This window comes from Sceloporus undulatus, chromosome 1 (assembly GCF_019175285.1).
Source record: "Sceloporus undulatus isolate JIND9_A2432 ecotype Alabama chromosome 1, SceUnd_v1.1, whole genome shotgun sequence".
Taxonomy (NCBI): Eukaryota; Metazoa; Chordata; class Lepidosauria; order Squamata; family Phrynosomatidae; genus Sceloporus; species Sceloporus undulatus.
The window spans coordinates 366,757,225-366,779,462 of record NC_056522.1 but is presented as its reverse complement, the minus strand read 5'-3'; the positions used below and the strand labels follow the sequence as shown (position 1 = coordinate 366,779,462).

At 41.0% G+C, this 22,238-nt stretch overlaps 1 protein-coding gene across 2 annotated transcripts in view; it reads left to right on the top strand.

Annotated features, from left to right (window-relative positions):
• CEP170B (centrosomal protein 170B) overlaps positions 1-22,238 on the top strand; it is a 129,806-nt gene that overhangs the window by 19,350 nt on the left and 88,218 nt on the right. For both annotated transcript variants that reach the window (XM_042479451.1, XM_042479440.1), the window contains exons 3-4: positions 1,512-1,601; positions 15,614-15,692. In XM_042479451.1, the coding sequence (XP_042335385.1) occupies positions 1,512-1,601; positions 15,614-15,692 (169 nt within the window). The remainder of the gene's footprint in view (positions 1-1,511; positions 1,602-15,613; positions 15,693-22,238) is intronic.

Genomic DNA, 22,238 nt, shown 5'->3' with positions numbered 1-22,238 from the left:
GGTTGAATCCAGTGTGGTAATAGAAGGAGGACTCAAGGGACTTTATGGTCAGCAAGGCCAACAGAGTCGTTTGCCATCCCTTTTCTTTCCTATTAATCTTAACTGCAGTCTCCATAGTAGCTGGATGGTTGCAATGGGATGAATTTTTCCACCAATGGTAGGAGTTGTGAGAGATTCCTATTGTAGAGCAAACGGCTATTTGGCTTCATAAAAGCCACACTCCTGGTGGAAATATAAACTGCTAGAATTGATGTGACGATATGGATCAATACAACTGCCAGCATTTTTGGACCATTGTAGAACATGTGGCTATAGGTATTGTCATGTTGAGCACCTGTGCTTCAGATGTTACCAAAACACCTTTGCTGTTTTTCAGCAGTGTCCATCTAGCAGCTGAATGGATTCTTCTTCTGCAGCCCACCCCAAATCTCTCTTGGAGTGGGCAGAGGAGGGTACAGAGATATGGAAAGGGAGAGCAAGTCCTCTTCCCTTAATAGGCATCCATGCACACTGTGTTAGCTAGCATTTGGTGTCCATTATGAAGGTCATATCAAAAGAATTCATAAAGCCGTAAAACAAACACAAAAACAAATTTTGAAGTATGAGGAGAGATTCCATGACTCAGATCAGAGAAGACTTGAAAGGAGGTAACTTTGTACATGGCTTTCCCCTTTTGAAGGCTAACAGGTGATAGCTAGGAGCTGCTATATGTTACATCAGTTCTCCTTGATATGTAGAAGTGCTTCTTGAAACACATGTACCTGCAGTACCCAATTTTTTGTTTCATAGTATTTTTTTAAAAAAACTATTTAACAATTACATGAGCGAATAGCATAATAGTATTGTAACAGTCATATGAACCTTCCCTTCTACTGCATTCTGAAACAGTAGAGTCTAGACACAAGTTTACCACTTCCTCTACTGTTTCCTAAATACCGTCCGTGTTGATCTGCCACACTGGAATAGGTATTAAGATCAGGTATGGATTTAGTACACAAGAATAGGTGATGCTGTACAATGCATTGGGTTTTTTTTTTTTGCAAGAGTGCCTTTTAATATCAATTACAATGAATAAAATTGGTATTTAAAGTGGTACAGGGGGTCCTTTATCTATCCCAGGGGCAAGAAACTATGAAAGAAGAGAGGCCATTCCTTTAATTAAACAACATGGACAACTACTGGTACAACATCACATTACTTCTGGTTATGGAATTCAGCCTGGATTTTTTTAATGAGTTTTTTTTTTGGGGGGGGGGGGGGGATGGGTAGTCGGTGGCAAGGGGAAAGAACTGTCACATTTTATGGTGATTTTTTTAAGGTATGGGGCTGAAAACTCTGGAGGGAGACGTTGGTTGCTGCATACAGGTTCTGGAGGGTCATATTTGGCCCATGGGCTGCATTTTCCTTCCCTTCAGTAAGTTGTTTTCCCCTAGTGTCAAGTTCATTGTTGCATTTGTTGAAACTATCTCATGTCTTGCAAGCCTCACATTTAATTTTGTTTTTGTCCCCAGTCTCGCAGTGTGGATAAGCAGCATGCTGTTATCAACTATGACAAGGAAAAAGATGAGCACTGGGTGAAGGATTTGGGAAGCTTAAATGGGGTAAGTAGCTGGTTTGGCTGCTGAGTAAGTTGCATTGGCACAGGCTTCGTTTCTGTGATTGTGCTTTTTCTTTTACTTTGCTGAGAAGAGATTGGAGATGTATGCTAGGGGAGAATAGAGCATTTTGGGTATAAGGTGACTAGGCTTGAGCAAACAAAGAAAGGTGCTGACTTTGTGAGGCTCTTGAGCATGTTCTAGTGGAATCCCATGTCAGATAGATTAGGTTAGTTCAGTTTAGGCATACTGCTGTTAGGTTCTTTGTAATGTTTGTAAAGCTAGACCTTTTTTTAAAGCCCAAAGACATTTGAGAGCAAAAAATTAATAATTTAATTTAAAAATTGATTTTTTTGTGGAAACCAGAGTGATCCTCCAGTGTTTCCTATGGGGCTAATGCATACCCACCCTAGTTTTACAAAGTTGGTCACCCCAGATTTTGGGGGAATAGAACGTATGTCAGAAATGCCCTAGAGGACCAAAAAGCTGTTGTTGTTGTTGTTGTTGTTGTTGTTAAACATACTAACTAGCCTTGACTCTCCATATTTGCAGATTTTCTGGTCTGCAGATCTTTATTGGGGAATTCAAAGATTAAATATGGAACCTTTTACATGCAGAGGATATATGCTTTATCATTGACCTGCAGCCTTTCCCATAGGGAAAGTCTCTGCTTGATAATAGGTTGTTCTCAGTATGGCAAGGACAGGAGGCTTAGTTTAAAAAGTTGGAGGGCCTGCTTCACACCTGCTTTCTTCAAGTGGAAAGATCAGATTATGACTTTGGGCTTTTAATTACCAGTAGTATACAGTATTTTAAAATCTGCCTATCCTGTTAATGTTTATCTGCCCATACTGTATTTCTCAGTGTTAAGAAGTTTTATTGGGCTTGTTTTTCTTTTTTTAGTGTTCTGTATTTTTCCAAACTAAGTCTGTAGCACATTCAGACAGGTAGATAAGTGCCAGAATAAATGATAGCATTGAATAAATTTTGGAGGATTAATAATTGTGTGGGAGAGCCAGCATGGTGTAGTGGTTTGAATGTTGGACTACAGTGCTGGAGACCAGAGTTCAATTCCCCACTCGAACATAAAAACCCACTAGGTGACCTTGGGGAAGTCACACTGTCTCAACCTCAGAGGATGGCAATGGCAAACACACTCTGAAGAAACTTGCCAAGAAAACCCTATGATAGGTTCACCTTGTTGTTGTTGTTGTTGTTGTTGTTGTGTGCCTTCAAGTCATTTTTGACTCACAGTGACTCTAAGGGGGACCTGTCATGGGGTTTCCTTGGCAGGTTTCTTCAGAGGTGGTTCGCCATTGCCATCCAAGCTCAACTCAGGCTTGCATCCTTCCGAGGTCGCTAAAATGAGTACCCAGGTTGTTGGGGGCAATTGGCTTACACATTGTAAACTGCTTAGGGAATGCTTAAGTGCGCTGATAAGTGGTATAGAAATGTACTTGCTATTGCTATCCCCTGAGGCTGAGAGGGTGTGACTTGCCCAAGGTCACCCAGTGGGTTTCCATGCCTGAACTGGGAATCGAACCTTGAGTCAGAGTCCAATGCTCAAACCACTATACCATACTGGCTCTCACCTTAGGATCACCACAAGTAACAAATGACTTGGAGGCACGCAACAAGAACTCCATCCCTAACACTTTGTCATTAAATGAGCAAATATGGACAATGATTAAAAGAAGGCACCTTGCAGGAGAAACCTTTCTCTGGAAAGTGTTTAATGGCAATTCCCCCCTTATAACCAACTACTTAGACATTACTTCTATGAATAGCCAGCTGCTACAGAATTGCCCAGAAGAAAACAATATATCAGCAGTTAAACTTTGGAGCAAGGAAGGAATGTCATGTCAGTGAACTTAGTGAGCCTGTCCAAGGGCCTGTACACTTGAAATACAAGTATTTCTCTAAGAGATGCATGAGGAACCACTGAGTCATGCTCAAGTATAGGCACACCACCTTTGCCCCAGGCCGGAATGCTTGTTGGGTCAAGGTGAGCCCTGGAGTGAGAAAAGAACAACAACACTGAAACCTGCTGTTTGCAGGCTGACCTTTAGGATACAGTAAGTATGGAGAGAAAATAAAGAAGCTGGCAGCATGAGCTTTCATAGACTTCCGTCTAGAAGTCTACAAAAGTTTATGCTGCCAACTTCTTTATTTCAGTTAGTCTCAAAGGTGCTACAAGATCTCTCTACATACTGATTCTACAGACTAACACAGCTATATCTTTGAATTCTGACCTTTAGGAGTTAAGTTTTCATGCTCTGTGAGTACCATGTAAATTTATCTAGAATAAGGGTGGGGAAAGTTTGAGTTGTGGGCCACATGCAGCCCTGCAGGGTCATCTTAGTGACCCCCAGGATCCCAACATTTTTTTTAAAAAAAATTGCCCCCAAATTTCCTCTAGGAACTGTGACGGTGTTTCAGGCCTTTGTCTTCTTTTTAAAAAAAATTAAATTGATTTTACTAGAATAAAATTATTACATCAACTTACATCATGCATATTTCTGCAGTTGTTAATACATTGATATATTTTCTTCTTTAACTTCCATATTGTTCTTTCTTCTATACAGACTTTCTCCCCATTACCTATATCTCCCCTCTATTACATAAATCATACGTCCCCCCTCCTTATTTCTTGTCATACAAACCAAATCCAAAATCCAAATAATACTCATAATTTCAATACTTATTACAGTAAAATACAGTATGATGTGTGCTTTTTGCTCCCCCTTTGCTCCTTTGAAAATCAATATTTTTATTGGGCTTTCCAGACAGGTGCTTTGCACCGGCCTGGATACGTGCTAGGGTTGCCCAAGGGTGGTGCCACTGCACGCCCTGCAACCCTAGCATGTCATGGTGGCATGATAATGGCAGCGCCCTGTATTCACAGGCACCGCCATTATGATGTCATGGCCGTGCCGCAGCCAAACAGCACTCTGCAGGCATGATGTCCCCGCGATGCTGCAGGGTGCTTGGGGCGCCCTTTCAGCGTCACGGGAAGGAACTCTGAAACGGAGCTCTTTTTTGCCGCACACATCGCTGGCGCGATCTTTACACAGCCATGCCAGCAATGCAGAAGAGAAAGCTGTCATGGCCCAAGGACAACCCTTTCCAGGCCACGGGGAAGTGGCGGGTTGGGGCGTCTGGGGCTGCTGCTGCGGATGCCCAGGCCCCAATCCGGAGGAGCAAGGGGTGGGTGTAGGCTGCCTCAGAGGGGTGGTTGTATCCCACCTATTTTAACATTAAATCATCAGGGGCTTTGTCTTCTAATTCCAAGAAGCCCTGGTGGCGCGGTGGTTAAATGCCTGTACTGCAGCCACTCACCCACAAACCATAAGGTTGCGAGTTCAGTACCAGCGAAGGGCTCAAGCTCGACTCAGGCATCCTTCTGAGGTCGCTAAAATGAGTACTCAGGTTGTTGGGGGCAATTAACTTACACTTTGTAAACGGCTTAGGGAGTGCTTAAGTGCACTGATAAGCAGTATAGAAATGTGCTTGCTATTTCTATTGCTATTCTAATAGGAAGTGCATCAGAAGTTGACTTCTGGCTTAACTTCCAGTTGTTAAAAAAGGTCTCTCTCTTGGACCTAAAATGGCCCAGCCAGCCTCCAACATGGTGAAATTGCGTCCCCATGCTTCCTAGAGGATGTTTGGAGGGCATACAATTTTGATTTTCTTTTGAGGGGGATGCGACAGGAGATGTAGCCTTCAGAGTTTCCTTAGGAGGTCAGTATGGCTCCCTGAGCCCTGACAGTTGCCCAGCCTGGCATCTCCAACTTTGAGAGACCTCCTATCCAATGTGAGACTGAGACACCAAACAGGTTTTCCTCCCCACCATGGTTTCTGCAATTTGTACAAAATATACTTAGCATGTCTCTGTCCAAAGGTCACCAAGTAGTTTTCCCTGGCTGAGCAGAGGTTCTAACCCAGTGGGAGGAAAAAGGCAAATCTCCCTCTGAACAAATCTTGCCAAGAAAACAGCATGGCTAGAAGTCTCAAGGAGGACAAGACACCGCAAATTTGGGCTATTACAAAATAAAAGCTAAAAATTATATAAATATAAATTCATGCTTCTTAGTCATGCTCAAAATGGAGGATGTTTTGGAATTCTTCCTGGACAGAAGGCTGAAATGTAGGACATGTCCTGGAAAAGGAAGACACCTGATCACCCTGTAAGAAACCACCATAATAGGATCACCGTAAGTCAGAAACAACAGGAAGGCGTACTACAGTAACAAATGTCTCTGTCCCTTTATTTATTTACTGAATTTATATCCCACCATTTCCTCAAAAATTGGATTCATTTTTGAAATGCACAAGCATACACATTAAAGATACAGTCTATCTGGTGCTATTATTCTTACTAATCCATGCAAACAAAGAAACATTTCCCCATTTTGCACTTTTTTCAGAAATGTGTAACATTTCTCTGAGACTTTGTTGTTGTTATGTGCTTTCAAATTCTTTTTGACTTATGATGACCCTAAGGCAAACCTATCATGGGGTTTTCCACTTGCTGAGCTGGGATTCAAATCCTGGTCTCCATAGTCCAGTGCAAAAACCACTATATCTGGCCTTCTGCTTCCCCCCAGACAGACCATAATAGTCTCATAATTCTTCAGCAAGGAGATTTTTGGGGATCTTATATCTTTTTCTTTTCCTATTTCCATTTACCAAGCAAACACAAACCCAAGTGTGTGAGTGTGTGTATGTGTTTTCAAGTCATCTTTTGACTGAAGGCAACCCCATGAATTTCCAGAGACGATTTTGCCAATTCCTTCCTCCAGTAGCCTACAGCACTTGGCAGTGTCCCAACTAAGTTGACACCCTCCCATCCAAGTACTAACCAAGGCTGATCCTGCTTAGCTTCCAAGATCAGATGGGATCTGGTGCCTTTAAGGTATTCAGGCCTCCTAAGTGAGCATTCACAGCCCTGCATTACACCCTTCTACTCAGTGGTTTGTCACTGTGATGTTCTTTTGAAGTTCCTTCTCATTGTAAAACAGTGAGTCCTGTTTCCATATGGGTCATCTGTTCTTTGTGGACAAAGTGATGACTAGCATGTGCCTTAGAGAACTTCAGTTGGGAGAAGAGGCCACACATTAATAACTGACCATGTAAAGTACAGATGTGGCATCCAGGTACAATCCTCAAAATTTCCATGTAAGCCTGGGAGGGATCCTGGAAGAGATTCTACAGCTGGATATCTTGTCTGAATTTAAAACAGCATTAACGACCAGTCTCTTCCATCAGGTTTATTCAGATGACTTTTAAATCATGAATTTTAAACTATGAATTGATTGTTTTTAATATGAATTATTTTTATATGTTCTTTTAAAGTGGTATTAACTGATGTTGTGTGTTTTTACTGATACCTGTTACAGTTTATTTTAATTTGTTGCTGTTCCCTGTCTCAATCCATGGGGAGAGGTGGGTAAGAAATAACAGCAGCAGCAACAACAATTGCTGCCTATCAGTGTTGTCCATAAACAGCTTGATGGATCAGTGGTCTGTCTTGATATACATGTGTGAGAACGAACTAGTACAGATATAAGATAGAGCAAATAGTCTGCAATGGTTGCGCTGGTGGTTTCCTTTTGCTGGGAAATAGATGAACATTATGTTCTGTCTGATTATCTTTGCTGTCTCAGCAGATTTTGATACTGACCGTGGTATTCATTTGGGTCTCTGGTAAGCCTTGAGGTTGCTGGTGAGCCTTGGAGTTAGCGTTAAACAATCATCAGGATATGGCAGAGATGTGAAGAATATTCACAGAATTTTTCATTCTCAATTAGAGTGGCTGTTTGGGCATGTTGAGACAGTCTGCTGAGAAACTGCCAGCCTCCACAAGAATTCTCGCCTTAAGCAGGAGAATAAGTTTCTGTAATTTGTGCAAAATCCCCACAAAAAGTCTGGACAAAATTACTATATTTTCCCTTACAGCATACACGGGGAATCACAAAATGTGTGGCTCAAAAGATGCAAAGGGCTCATTTTAAGAACCCTTGCCACAAGACAGCAGGTTTTATGCACAATTTGCATAAAAGTGGTTCTTACAATTGCAGGAATCCATGTCAGTGCCAGAACAAAAAATGTCAGAGTCTTGTAGGCAAAAGAAAAAACAACAACCCACAGTGTCTTGGTCTCATGCATGTGAGTGAGACAAGAAAGGATTTACAACTCTAGCATGTGTAGGTCACATCTGGAGGACCACAGTTGCCCATCCTGATAAAAATTCAACTCTTTGGTAGACATCAACTGTATTGATTCTCCCATCAATTTCTTACTTACTGCGGAGATTTCAAATCAGTATTTTGAAGGCTGAATGCCATGTCCAGGTTAGGTATGGTTTGGTGTGGCTTTGGTTAGAGCAAAAATGGCCACTTCCCAATTGAACAAACTCACTTGCTGTTTAGCCTTTGACAGATCTTGTATACCAGCTATTTATTAGTTTTGCAATACGAATCTGCTTCTAACCATGGTTTGAAGCCAATCACAGTTAGCAAACATGGTGGTGCAGATGTCATGCTGTACTCTAGTTAACTTCAAATTAAAAAAAATGAAAGAGAAGAAGACAGTGATACATATTGGGGGGGCGGGGAAGATAGCAAGATGGAGCTCTATAATTGTATAGAGATTAGGCAGTGTTGCATGCAAGAAATGCAGTCAGCCCTCCATATCCATGGATTCTTTATCCATGGCTTGAAAATACAGTGCGCCTGCGCCATGTGGGCATGCCATATGCAGCTTTCAGCTTACGCTGAAGCCGCACTGTAGTAAAATGAATTGAGTGTGTGCCACAAGCCCAAGTCCCATTGTATTCAATGGAGCTTAAGCACGTGTGTTTTTTGCCTTATGTGGGGGTCCAGAACGGATCTCCTGCGTAATGTAAGGGCCCACTATACACACACACACACACACACTCCAAAAAGTAATCCTTGATTTTGCTGTTTTCTATAAGGGACACAATATTACTGTGTGTGTGTGTGTGTGTGTGTGTGTGTGTGTGTGTGTGTGTATACTCTCTCTCTATATATATATGGATTTGAGTATCCACATTTTGGCATCCATGGAGGGTCCTGAAATCAAACCCCAGCAGATATCAAGGGCCTACTGTATTTGGAATATGAGCCATGTCAAATACTTGGATCAAAAGATCCCTTGCTGTTGAAAAATCAGCTTCTTTAGATTGCAGCTTCCAGAACTCCCAGACAAAATGGTCACTAGTTGTAGAACTTGGAGAGTTCTAGTACAAAAACTAACTGTTCCCAAGCTTTGTTCGCCATTTTCTTTTCAAAAACACATTAAGTGAATCTCCTTCATTGGAGATTTTTAAACAGAGCCTGGATTGGTCATCTGTTAGGGGTCCTTTGATTGTGAGATTTTGCATGGCAGGGGTTTGGATTGGATAGCCCTTGAGGTCTCTTTCAGCTCTATGATTCTAAAAGTATGGCTGTGCCTGCCACAATGTAAATCCAGCAGTGTAAAAATGCAAATAATTTTCTGGCTCCCTTTGCTTTGCAAGCCTCATTTGCAAAAAGAATAATGATGCTCTGAATTTCCCAATACCATGTACTTCCTGGCCAAGTGCAGCTATGTGCTGCTAAGCTTTTTTGCATGCCAGCACATGTTTGCAATCTATCTGCATTTTTGGAGCTGATAATAAGAGAGTGAACCATATTGTTACACATCCACAATAGTGAATGAGCAGTTTCTTGCAGCTGACAGCACAGATTCAGGACTGGATGTCAGATGCTGGCTTTGTCCTCCTCTATGGTCTTGTCAATTTAGAAACTGTATGTGCCATACCGACAAGCCTTCCCTGACTTTGGGCCCTACAGAGGTTTTGGACTGCAACTCACAGCATTCCTGAATGTTGTCCATGCTGGCAGGGTAAATGACAGTGATGGTGATAATGATATTTATTTATATCCCATTCATTTTCCTGTTCAGGAGTCAAGTTGGCTTTGCTGTTAATGTTTTGTCAAATCGATTTCAGCTTATGCCCACCCATGAATGAGAGACCTCCGAGTCACCCTATCATTAACAGCTCTGCTTAGGTCTTGCAGACTTAGGGACATGGCTTCCTTGTAAGGGGGTCTTCCTCTTTTCCTACTGCTTCTACCTTACCAAACACTATTGTCTTTTCTAGTTAGTCATGTCTTCTCATAAGACAAAGTACGACCGTCTCAATTTAGTCAACTTGACTTTTGGGGATAGTTCAGGCATGATTTGTCCATTTATTTGTCTTTTTAGCAATCTGTGGTATCCATAGAACTGTGGTATCCATAGATGGTGCCATCTGCATATATTAAATTGCTCCTTTGTCCAAAATATAAAATACATAAAAATACATAATTTTTTTCCATTTTATATAAGGGACACCATTTTACTATGCCACTTTATTTAATGGGACTTGAGCATCCATGGGTTTTGGTATGCACGCGCTGTCCTGGAACCAAACCCCACTGGATACCAAAAGCCCACAGTACAAATTGACAACACAGTATGAAAAGCCTTGTTCTCCTTGAGCAATCAGTCTTCAAAGGCCTGCTGAAAGAAAACTGTCTTCACCTATCTGCTGAAAGATAACGTGGAGGTCTCATCTTTCTAAGAAGGGAATTCTATGGCCTGGGAGAAGCTACTGAGAAGACCCCAACTTTCCATCAGATGTACCTGTGAAGGCTTTTTGGGAATTGTAGACTGAGACACTTGGAAGGTGCCAAGGTAGGGAAGACTGATCTAGATGGATCCAGTTATAGTCCATGAGACCCCCTCATGATGTTTGATGAAATGTTCAATGTCCTTTGAGTGCCAGCTGTTTTTTTTTTTTTTTTGGCAGCTGTGGTGATGAGCTCTCCAATATGACAGTCACAAATGCATTTTCCCTGCTCTTTCCCTGATTCATTTATTCATTTTTATAAACTGTGAGGAAGTGAGGTTTTGTTTTGTTTTGGGGTGTTTTTTTTTTGTTGTTAGAGAAAAGATGCTGAGTCAATATTTATTTGTTGAGTAAATTGTCAAGCTGCCCGAAAGAAAGAAAATGTCAGTTTGTACAGTCTCCAGGTCCCCCTCCCCACCAAAGAGATAAAGGCAGTGATAATATATAAAAATTTAAAACAACAAAGGACATGTGCTTGTATACCAAACAGTGACATTACTAGGGTTGGTGTCACCGGGTATGGTAACTCATGGTGTCATCCCCTCCATTGGCCTTCTCCCATCCCACACCACACAGAATCCTTAGTAATGTTTCTTTGCACTAATGTTGCTCATAAATCTTAATTCTTGTGCATCACTGAATGTAATAGCAATAGTTGTGCTGTAAAACAACTAGCAAAATTAAAATTATACCTTCAAATTGCAATAGCACGTGCACATACATCCTAAATGTATTTATATGTACATAGCTTCATGTGCTTTAAGTGAAAATTTGGTAAGATGTAATGTGTTTAAAGAAAATGTAAGAAGAATAATTAAAAAAATGTTTTAAAACAATGTAATTTAAAAACAAATCTGGGGTCTTCTCCTTTCACTTCCCACTGAGCCTTGTCCCAATCCCACCATCTCTTCAGCATTTTAAAGGCACACAGGTGAATGCTACAGCCCATTTCTGCCAGAAGGCAGATGTTTGGGGAACCTTTGGGTGTCACCTGGTGTAGCCTACACCCCCTGCACACCCTATAGACACCTCTGATACAAAAGCAGTTCTCTGAAGCTGCCAGCCACAGATGCTGGCAAAACGTCAGGAACAAACTCTTCTAGAACATGGCCACATAGCCCAAAAAACCCACAAAAAACTACAAAAGCATTTTAAATGATTTAGAAACAATTATTTGTTTTGATAATAGCATTATGGGTTTGGAAGCAAAAATCCATATTACTGTTTCTATGATTTGTCTTGCATCTCTTCATCTTCTACCATATTTAGAAAGTGCTGTTTAAATGTGGATATGTTCAAGAGTCCAAACAAAACAGTTTAATGATATGTTGTACTTAGTCACTCTAATAATCTCTCAGCTGGATGGGGAGTGGCAAAAACTGCCACGTGTATCTTTTACAGTGAAACATCCCCCACCCCCGAAAAACACAGGCCACGATCTAACAACGTTGTTCCACTGACCAAATTATTCCTGTCAGTGTAATGTGGAGGGGAGGCAATATTCCTTTCCCTTTGGAGTGCCTTATGCACCCTCAAAGCTGACATACGGACTGCAGTAGCTATTGGAAGAAAGCACTTGTTAAAATTTAATTTTTGGGACTACAGTTCTCAGAATGTCCCAGAATGCATGGCTGGCTTGACGCTTCCAGAAGCTTTATTCTCGTAAAGCAGACTTTCTCAAAGTCTGGTTCCATTTAATATAGGATTTAGTCCCCATAGCTGATGGTTAGAGACATTTCTTGAATACTGATGGAGTTGCAGAGGGACCCTTTTAAACGGTGGGAAGGACAATTGGCTCTTTCCCTACTAAAGGTTAATAATAATAATAATAATAATAATAATAATAATAATAATAAATCTTACAAGCTTCTTGTTGTTGTGTGCCTTCAAATTGTTTCCAACTCAGGGTGACCCTAAGGCAAATCATGGGTTTTTCTGAGGCTGAGAGTGTGTGAGTTAACCTATGGCACCCACTGAGTTTCCATGGCTGATCAGGGATTTGGACCCTGGTCTCCAGAGTGCAGCACCTAAACCACCATGCCACACTGTCTCCTTAGCAAGCTTGTAGTGTAGCCCTGATATAAACATAGTGTTCCTGGCTATGCCTTAGAAACTGAGTCTCTTCTGCCAAACTGACTATGTTTGCTATTTTGTGTTTCTTATATTTGTGAAGCCTGTCTTTTATTTTAAATATTTGGGCCTTGAGTTATGGAAATACCTTTCCAGGCAGAAGTTTAAGAACACCCTGCTCTAATAAATAGGAAACAGAATTACCTGACACTGGTTGCTATCTAGCATACTAAATTCATCATACTGCTGTGAGTTTCTTTCAGGGTTGTCAAATCTCAGGACATGGCTCTGAGTCTCCAGTTTTCAAGGGTCATCTTCAGGCAGGACATGAGGGTACAGATCCTCCACTTTTGGGGAGCTGATCTCCCATAAAGAACAAGGGATTGTATGCTTATCTCCAGTTCAGCTAGAAGAGCAGTAGCTTGCTTCAGTTTCCAAGGCTTAATTGATTTCTTGCTGCAATTTGTACAGATTTTGCAGGAGGTCTATGCTTTGGTTTAGTTAGCTTCCTCCTTCACTTCCATTTATTGTAAGGTTAGGTTTTACCCTCTACTTTGCTCTGCATCAGCTTTTTCTGGCTAGAAGGACGTAGGCTAGATCTGTGTTTCTCAAACTTTTTACCCTTGTGGCCCAGCCTTTATGTCTACATGCAGACATTGTGCTCCCCCCCCCCACAACATATTATATAAAAATATTTTGTTTGTTTAGTGTGTGTATTTTTGTTCACACAATCATGTATATTAATATTTTAACATTTTATACGGAAATAGTTCTCTTCCTCCTCCTCCTCCTCCTCCTCCTCTAACAGAGGCTCCAAACCCCTTCTTGCTTCTCTTCCTTTCCAGGACAGAAAAGATTTGGGCAGAAGAGGAGCAAGAGGAGGTATCAGAGCCTCTTAGTATTGTTCCCCCTTAAGCAACTCTTGTGCCTCCCCAGGAGTCTTGCTCCACAATTTGAGAACTACAGGTCTAGGTTAAATGTTCCTTATTCCATCTCCCAAGTAAGTGAGAAGGAAAAATCCCTCCATGTCACCTTGGCTTGGAAACAGCCTCATTACAGACTACAGTTCCTCCTTTTTCGCGGGGGATCTGTTCCAGACCCCCTTGCGAAAACAGAGTTTCGCTTATATTCAAGCCCCATTGGCTTGAATTTAGGCATGGGCGCGCCACAGGCACGTGTCCCATTCATTCACCCTCTGTTTGTTCCTCACGCATAAGTGAGGGATGCAAGTCTCAAGATGGTGAGAATGGAGGGAGGACTTTATTTCTCCCTTAAAAATTTCCAAATAGGAAAATATGGTGTGTGTGTGTGTGTGTGTGTGTGTGTGTGTGTACGTACTGTATGTGGGTCTTTAAATGATACACTGTGAGCAACTGTGGTTGGTACCTAATTTTTGTTGTTTGTTGTTGTGTGCCTTCCAGTTGTTTCGGACTTATGAGGACTCTGAGGCGAACCTATCATGGGGTTTCATGGGAAGAATAGTTCAGAGGAGGTGTGGTATTGCTAATGCCTGGCGCTTAATGGCATCACCAGGGAGCATCCCTTGGTATCAGGTTTTGGCCCAGAAATGTCAGGGCTTGGGATAATCCTGAGCTGGCAATCTGAATTTCTGGCTGCAGCGTAGAGATAGATGATGCCACTTTGAGATACTTTGGCTACATCTGCACATAGAAGATGCACATTCATGGCATCCAGTCTCTGTGACTGGATGACTACAAGCTGAGATCTGTGAGTTCTGAGTGGATCTTCTCCTATTCAACTTGTCAGAGAAAATCCTGTGAGACTGATGCAATCGCAGTAAAACATTGGCTGACAAATCCACGTGGCATAGTAGCAGTCAAAATAAATGCTGTCTCTTAAATAGTAAGAAATTGTGAAGAGGAGAAATAAGAGACATCTGTTTTCATCTGTCAGAGTGTGTTTTGAAGGAGGATTAACCACTTAAAGGCAAGGAGCATCTGGAAACCTGATCACCTTTATTGAAGCACAATCTTGTATAAAGACATTTCTCTTTATTTTTTCTTCTCCCTGGACATCTGAGCCTTGGTGGGTTTTACATACCACTTCAGGCAAGAAATAATGCTCCCTTCAGACCTGAGAAAAACCATGGTTTTCTATTACAGTTCCCACACTTGTAATTCAGTATGTCTACTAGTCATGCTCCATTGGGGATTCTGGGATTTCTAATCAAAATAGCATCCCATCTTCCCAAACTCTGACTCCTCTTTCAGTTTAAGACACAGCACTTTCCAGACTTCTGTAACTTCCTAGCTAAAAGACCAGCCCACAAAACAGGACATCATTAGTTCAGATTTCCCTACAGGCAACAACTCAAAAGGTGAATAAACATCTTTGAAGTCCAGGTCCCTGCTGGGAACATAGGGAATCATAGAAGTGGTCTACCTTAAAGGGTAGTTGTAAGGATTATTGACATGATGCATCTTAAAAGCTTTTTATTTTCACATGACAGAGAAATGCTAAGTATTTATTGTTATTCCATTTGAGTTCCAGAATGACATTTTTGTGGGCCAGCATGAGCAGCATATGGATATTTCTGATTATGAAAACATCTGGAGAGAGCGTTGGGACAGTATGATTGCTGCTTCTCTGTGGCCTCAATTTTGGGGTGGAAAGTGTTCTGATACTGTTGGAAACTTCTTTAGAAGCATGGAAGTAGGTAGAGAAGAGGGCTAAAGGGAAAGAATGCATTGGCCAATACTTGGCAGAGGTGCTTGTGACCGCCATGTCCATGAGGGAATGAATCTGCTCTGGATTTTAATCCAGTTTTTTAAACTAATTATCCAAGGTGCTGAATCTTGGGAGAGGAGGGGGATACATTCAAGCCGCCCTGGTTGTGTTGCGCAGAGAGGTGGAATATAAATAAAATATCATCATCATCATTTACAATCTTTTAGATTGTAAGCCTGTGGGCAGGGAACTGTCTGTTATCCCTTCTATTGTAAACCGCTCGGATTCCCAGTGATTGGGCGGTATATAAATAAAACCTATTATTATTATTATTATTATTATCATCATTATCATTATCATTATCTCAGAGAGCTTCTTTAGAGTTCATACCAAAGCTAAGAGTGAAGTACTTGACCATCTGACATGGAAGTCACCAGTTGCCTCTGATGTTTGCTTACAAGAAAGGTCAGATGAGTTCTTCAGGCCAAACTGGTGTTCTTGCAAAAATGTCCCATGTTGATTACTCATTTCTTTCCTCCCTGCAATGTCTTTTTAATGCCATTTTATCCTTCTTTTTCTATAGACTTTTGTGAATGACGTACGGATTCCTGACCAGAAGTACATCACGCTAAAACTGAACGATGTGATCCGCTTCGGCTATGATATCCTTTTGGGGTTACAGGGTACCTTGCACACAGTTTTTATGTTTTATATCTTTTTTTTCTTTTTTAATTCTTATGGTTTACAGCAGGGGAAGATATTATATAGCTTTTAGTTGTTATTGGGCTGTCAGTCTTGTCATTTCTCACTGTTGGCTATACTGCTACAGTTTCTGGGACTGGCAGTCCAACATCTGGACAATTGGTTTATAGAAATGAATCATTACCACGGGTAGCTAATGCTGTTTGTATAGGGTGCAGCCCATTGATACGTTTCACTGGCCTGATCCTCATGCTCTCATGCACCTGCTTTTCTGAGAGTCAGTTGGGAGCAGAACTCAAAATGTTGTGGTAGAACGATCCAATTTCAGATTCCACTTCAGCCATGAAACTCACTGAATGACCTAGGTCTGTGCTATTTGAAACCACATTATGTTACGAGTGTAGAGTAAATTTTGCATCTCTAAAAATCACAGAATAAGAGAGTTGGAAGAGCTCCTATAGGCCATCTAGTTCAACCTTCTATCATGACATACACAGCTAAAGCACTCCTGGGAGATGGCTATTCAATATCTGGTTAAAGACATCCAATGAAGGAAAAGCCAGGTCTGTCAAATTCATGATTTGTAAGCTGCCAAGGGAGCCATTGTGCCTGAACAATGGGATACAAATACTCTAAATAAATTAACTACCACACTCTGGAATAGTCCATTCCACTGTTGAACAACTCTTACAGTTACAAATTCTTCCTAATGTTTAGCTGAAATCTTATCTTGTACAGTGGTCTTTGGTATCCATGGACTTGCCATCCACAGATTTCAGTGACACCATCTGTGGAGCCAGTTGTTTGCTTCTAGTATTCTTTGACATAAAAACCTATGCCCCAAGGCTGTTTCCTATCCAGAGTGTCATAGTCCCTTGCAGTATGTTGAAGGCTGTATCTTGCAGTATCGTTTTTTCCTCATGTGGATCAAAATGGGGCGATCAGTGAGTTTCATGAATTTTGACATCTCTCTCTGCTGCATCAGGAATTTTTACCTCTGAATTACATCTCTCGAGACACTTTGTTAGGCCATACACCACTACTACTTTTCCTTTCAGCAGGGAATCTTTCACCATCACCACACATCTCTCCTTCCTCTGGGGACCGACGACAGGAGCCTTTCCATCCATCAAACTGTTCTTGGGTCTTCTGTGATCTCTGAGGACTGAGACTGTGGTTGTGCGGCCCATAACCACTGATCAAGGAGAGAGCTTGGAAGCTTCAGAGTCACAGTATGGTTCCTAATAGTTCCATCTCCATGTTTCATGTTCTTCCCAATGTATGCCTCCTGTGTCTTGGACCTCTCCCTTTCCCTTAGAGGCATTTCCTGTGTGTTATTCTTCCAGGAGAGTGTACTGTTCTCTGTTCAGAAAGACTCTTTTTTGATAAATCTGAATGTAGATATATGGGCCTCAATCTGTTGTATCTTTTCCTCCAGCACTACAGCTGGCTTGTACTTACTGCATACAAAGCAAGAACATACGGTAGCTCCCGTGTTCAGCTCTGTCTAGGCAGTATAACAGCATCCCAGTGTTCGCTCTCAAACCCCCTGCAGAAAGTCCTTCCAAAACCCGAGCAACTAAGAGAAGGAACACTACATAAGACTAGTGGTTGCTAGCTCTGTCTCCAACCAAGTCAGTTACTCACTTCCTCTTAGCTGAAGCCTTCATCCATCAACTATGTACTCAAGTAGAGCATATGGTTCACAGCATAACCCCCCCCCCCCAACACCCCTAAACAGCTCAACCAATCAACCCTAATTCAAAAGATACAAGCTCACTTTATTCTGCCTCTTCCACTGATCCCATGCAAAATGCTTGTTGTCTTGTTTTGTTAGATGAGCTCCCCCCCGCTCTTAAAAAGGATATGCCCTGCAAAGCCTTCTGGGAACACAATATGTGGTCCAATTTATCTCACAAATGGAACTGGAACAGAGGATAAAGCGAGATGGAAAACTAGCCAGAATTTTATTCTGAAGATGGAAAAATTACTTTTTTGTACTGCCGATGCTCAGCAGGGAATTCTTGTTCAGAACAGTTAGTTTGCCCAGTGCTTATTTTAATGGTTATTTGAAGGCAATGTGTGATTACTTTTGATTATTTTGAAATCCTTTGTCTCTAAAAAAACAACATATCACTTTGTTCTGTTGTTCATTCCTCTTGTTTCTTTTCACTTGTTTTGACCATATTTGTGGGCATGAGACAGGTATGATTATAGGAAGATTATGTCACAATTTTTTTTGCCTCTATCTAGAAAAGATCTGAAGATCCTTATATCCTACATTTTCTATGATGAGCCTTTCCATATGACAATGGTATGGTCTGTGGTGTGCATCCCAGACATGTGCACCCTCCTATTCTCTTCTCATCCTCCCTCACTCCCATCGACTGTTTCCTCATTAAACAACCATAGTTCAAAATAATCAGGTCAGTGGCAAAAGTTGCCTCCTGATTAGTAAGGCATCGATTTTAAACAACTTCCTGAATGATGTCATGATTCCTATCTCTTCTCTGTTTTTTCCCCTTTTTTACTTCATCTCTGTCTATTCTGACTGTGTGTCTGGGCAAACACAAGAATTATTGTCACATGTCTTTTATGTGGCAAGCAGTGTTTTGCTGAGTGTTTTTCCCTTTCTGTTTTTGTGTTAAGCAGATTATGGTAAAGCTGGCATTTTAGATCTTGTTCATAGGTCTCTCCAAAGTCCTTGTGTGTGTTGAGGTCATTGTGGTGTGTGTATGTTGGTGAGGACAGATTACAAGGACTCTTTTGTTGAAATAAAATAACTTGTGAACAAAATCATAGGTCTGATTCCTGCAGATTGGTTTCTTTCCTTCACTATTTACTGTCTTAGTCATATTTTTAAAAAAACATTCTGCCAGCTTCCTTCTCATTCAGCTCTTTGTGGCTCACACCATCTTTTCACATTGCCTGAGTCAGCAGTGTTCTCATGCAGAAGGGCATGCATCTGTCTGCTGTGTAAAAAACTAGGAGGTTTTCCCAACTGTGCCAAAAATGTGTCCTGTCCTTGGCCAGTTTTTTTTACTGCAACATTTACAATTCTTTCTTGCATCTTCAGTCTTGTGCAAATGATCTTTCCTGCCTTCCCCCCATTTCATCACATGGACAAAGGACAAACTAACTGTCCTGTACAACTGTGAATGTGACCAATCTAAAGTCTTCTCCATGGAAATTCTCCATGGAATTTGTTGTAATTTCATCTTTTTATGGGTTGTTCCTTGTGTTGTTTGTTTATGGCTAGAAATGCCATGCCAGCCTGGCTGTTGGGTGCAATAGGCATGTTTTAAACACCATTAACTTGATCTTTGTACCTTCCTGTCATCTTTTCTCAAGCACTGGTCTTCCTCAGATTAGGATATGAAGCTTTACTCCTAAATCCCCTGGAGAAGATAAATGATATGATTGTTGTTGTGCACATTCAAGTTGTTTCCAACTTTTAGTGACTCTCAGCCAATCCAACCACAGGGTTTTCTGGAGCTGAGAGTGTATGCTTGCCCTAGGAAACCCAGTGGGTTTCTGTAGATGAGAGTGAATCAAACCCTGATCTCTAGAGTCGACCAATTCACAAACCTTTTTTCTGTTAACTACCCTTGAGTTGATTTTGGCCCATGGCAACCCTGTGGAGAGACATCTCCAAGAACCCCTGTCCTCCACTGCTCTGCTTAGTTCCTGTAAATTCATACTTGTAACCTCTTTCATAGAGTCCATCCATCTAGCATGCAGCCTTCCTCTCTTTCTGTTTCCTTCCACCTTTCTTAGCGTTATCATTTTTTCCAGTGAGTCATGCCTTCTCATGATGTATCTAAAATATGGCAGATTCAGTATCATCTTGGCTTCCATGGTGATTTTTGGCTTGATCTGCTCCAGGACCCATTTGTTTGTCTTTTTGGCAGTCCATGGGATCCTCAGCACTCTTCTCCAACATCACATGTCAAATTAATTTATTTTCTTCCTGTCTTCTTTCTTAGCTGTGCAGCTCTCACATCCATACATGATGATAGGGAATACAATGGCTTGTGTGATTCCACCTTGTATATCCTTGTATTTTAGAATCTTTTTTAGTTCTTTCACAGCCACTCTCCTCATTCTTAATCTTATTCTGATTTCCTGGTTGCGATTCCTGTTTCTCTCAGTGTTTTCTCCCAGGTATGAGAACTCTTTTACTATTTCTCATTGTCCAGATTGAATTTGTGTATTTGGTCCATGGCCTCCATGTCTATTATTTTTGTTTTCATTATGTTCAACTGTAAACCTACCTTTGCACATTCTTCCTTGATCTTTCTTAGTAGTTGTTCCAGGTCTGTGAAGTTTTCTGCTAGTATTATGACATCTGCATATCTTAGATTATTGATATTTTTTCCTCCTATTTTCACTCCTCCTTCTGTGTCCAAGCCTGATTTTTTTACAGCATATAAGTTGAATAGGTAGGGTGATAAGATGCAGCTATGTCTGACCTATTTGCTAATTGGGAACCATTCTGTTTCTCTATGTTCTGTTCTGACTGCAGCCTCTTGTCCTGAATAGAGATTCATCATCAGATCTATCAGAGTGTTGGTACTCCCATGTCTTTAAGGGCGTTCCATAGCCTTTCATGATCTAGGCAGTCAAAGGCTTTACTATAGTCTATAAAGCACATGCTGGTTTTCTTTTGGAATTCCCTGGTGTGCTCCGTTAGCCATTGTATGTTTGCAGTGTGGTCCCTAGTGCATCTTCCTTTCCTGAACCCTCTTGGACCTCTGGGATTTATCTCTCAGATTCAACCCACTTTCTACTCAGATTATTTACACCATCTGAATAACTCCTTAGATAGGTGTATTAAAGTTCAGATAAAACCTAGACCATATGCTTCTGCATTTACTCTGGGTGGCAGTGAAGCCCTGGAGCAGAGCTTTAAAGTAGTGAGTTTACAAACATCATGGTAATAATTTTCTAGGGTTATGAGGGTGCAGCAAAACTGCATTTCAAAAGAGATGTGAGAAGTAAATATGAAGTTACTTTACTGATATAATAAGTACTGTAATGGCTTCAGGTTACTTTTTAAAGTACCATTTTAAGAGACATTTTAACATAAATTTCTCATGTTTTATGCCATTTCTTATTGCTTTCCATGTTTTTTGCTCTCAAAAAGTTGTAAGCAATAGAGGTGGTTATAACATGGGTTCGCTTTCACACATCAGAAAAAAATAAGTTCTCTCTAGGCATTTTCTAGGTCTTCCAGCATGATTCTGTTGAATGCTTGTCTGCTGGATTTTTACCATAGATTCACTCTGGAGCACCTAAAGATTCCTAGGGAGAACACTTCTCTAGGCATTTCCAGGTCTCTCACCATGATTCCATGGTCAAATTCTGGCAGAAGTATACCATTAATCTTGCTGGAGGATCTAGAAAATGCCTAGAGAGAACACTGCATTGTTCATTTCAAGTAAGAGAAATAGAGTTCCAGAATTTAGGCTAAAATTATGTGAAGGGTTCCTAAGTCGTTCCTTTGCGTAAAATACAGGCTGCCTGTAATAGGAAATAGTAAAAGATGAGCAAGAAGAAGAATAAATAATGCAAGTTACTTCCCCCTTAAATTGCAATGAATAATGGCAATGGATTACTTCTCAAATTCTGTAAGGGATATAGGGAACCACTTGTTTTTCAAAGGTAACTTTGCAGGCTCTGTACTGGAGTTTATACCATTGTGTATCTAAGCTCCTATGAGGTGAACAGATAAAAGTTGTAGCTTTAGCTGCACTTTCTACTACCATTTCTTTGAAAAAGCTAAGCTCTGTCATGAGCAACATCCCCTCAGTAGATTTATTTGGAATAAATAAAGTTCCCTCTGTATCACAAGGTCATATCTTAGACATTTGCAATGATGCAAATGTTCTTTCTGCCAGTGAAAGCCTGGCTTAATCTAATAGCAACTGGATGGATAGGTGTAAGTGGAGGAGAGGTGGGGGTTGAAGGAAGGGGCAAGGATGAATGATGTCACAGCATTAACTTTCGCCTTCTCATGTGATTCTGAATCACACATTCCTTTCTATTTGAGTACTTGATTTCCTTGTAGAAATGATTAGGGATTTTTTTTTATTGCAGGTTGTCTGCAGGTTGTTCTAGTTGTAGGCAAGTCCTAGATACTGTTCTGTGACATGCGTTTTAAAGATGTAACCTTCTCCCGACATCCCTTATTCTTGATCGCTTATTATTTTCTTGCTTCTTTCTTGCTGCATTATTATTCCTCTCAGTCTCACAGTCTACTGGATTTCTTGACTGGAGTATTGGACCATGCACTGATTTGGATTCTGTCCAAGAATCTATAAATCATGTTCCAAGTAGTGTCATTTTTTGTGATTGTGCTGTTGTGCTTTGATCTGTAACCATGTTATTCAGATACAGTACAACTCTTGTATTTTTGGGACCAGTACCTGTGGTTTCACTTACCCACATATGAACAAATATGTTATCTCTAGGCATTTTCTAGGTTCTCCAGTGCAATTCTATGG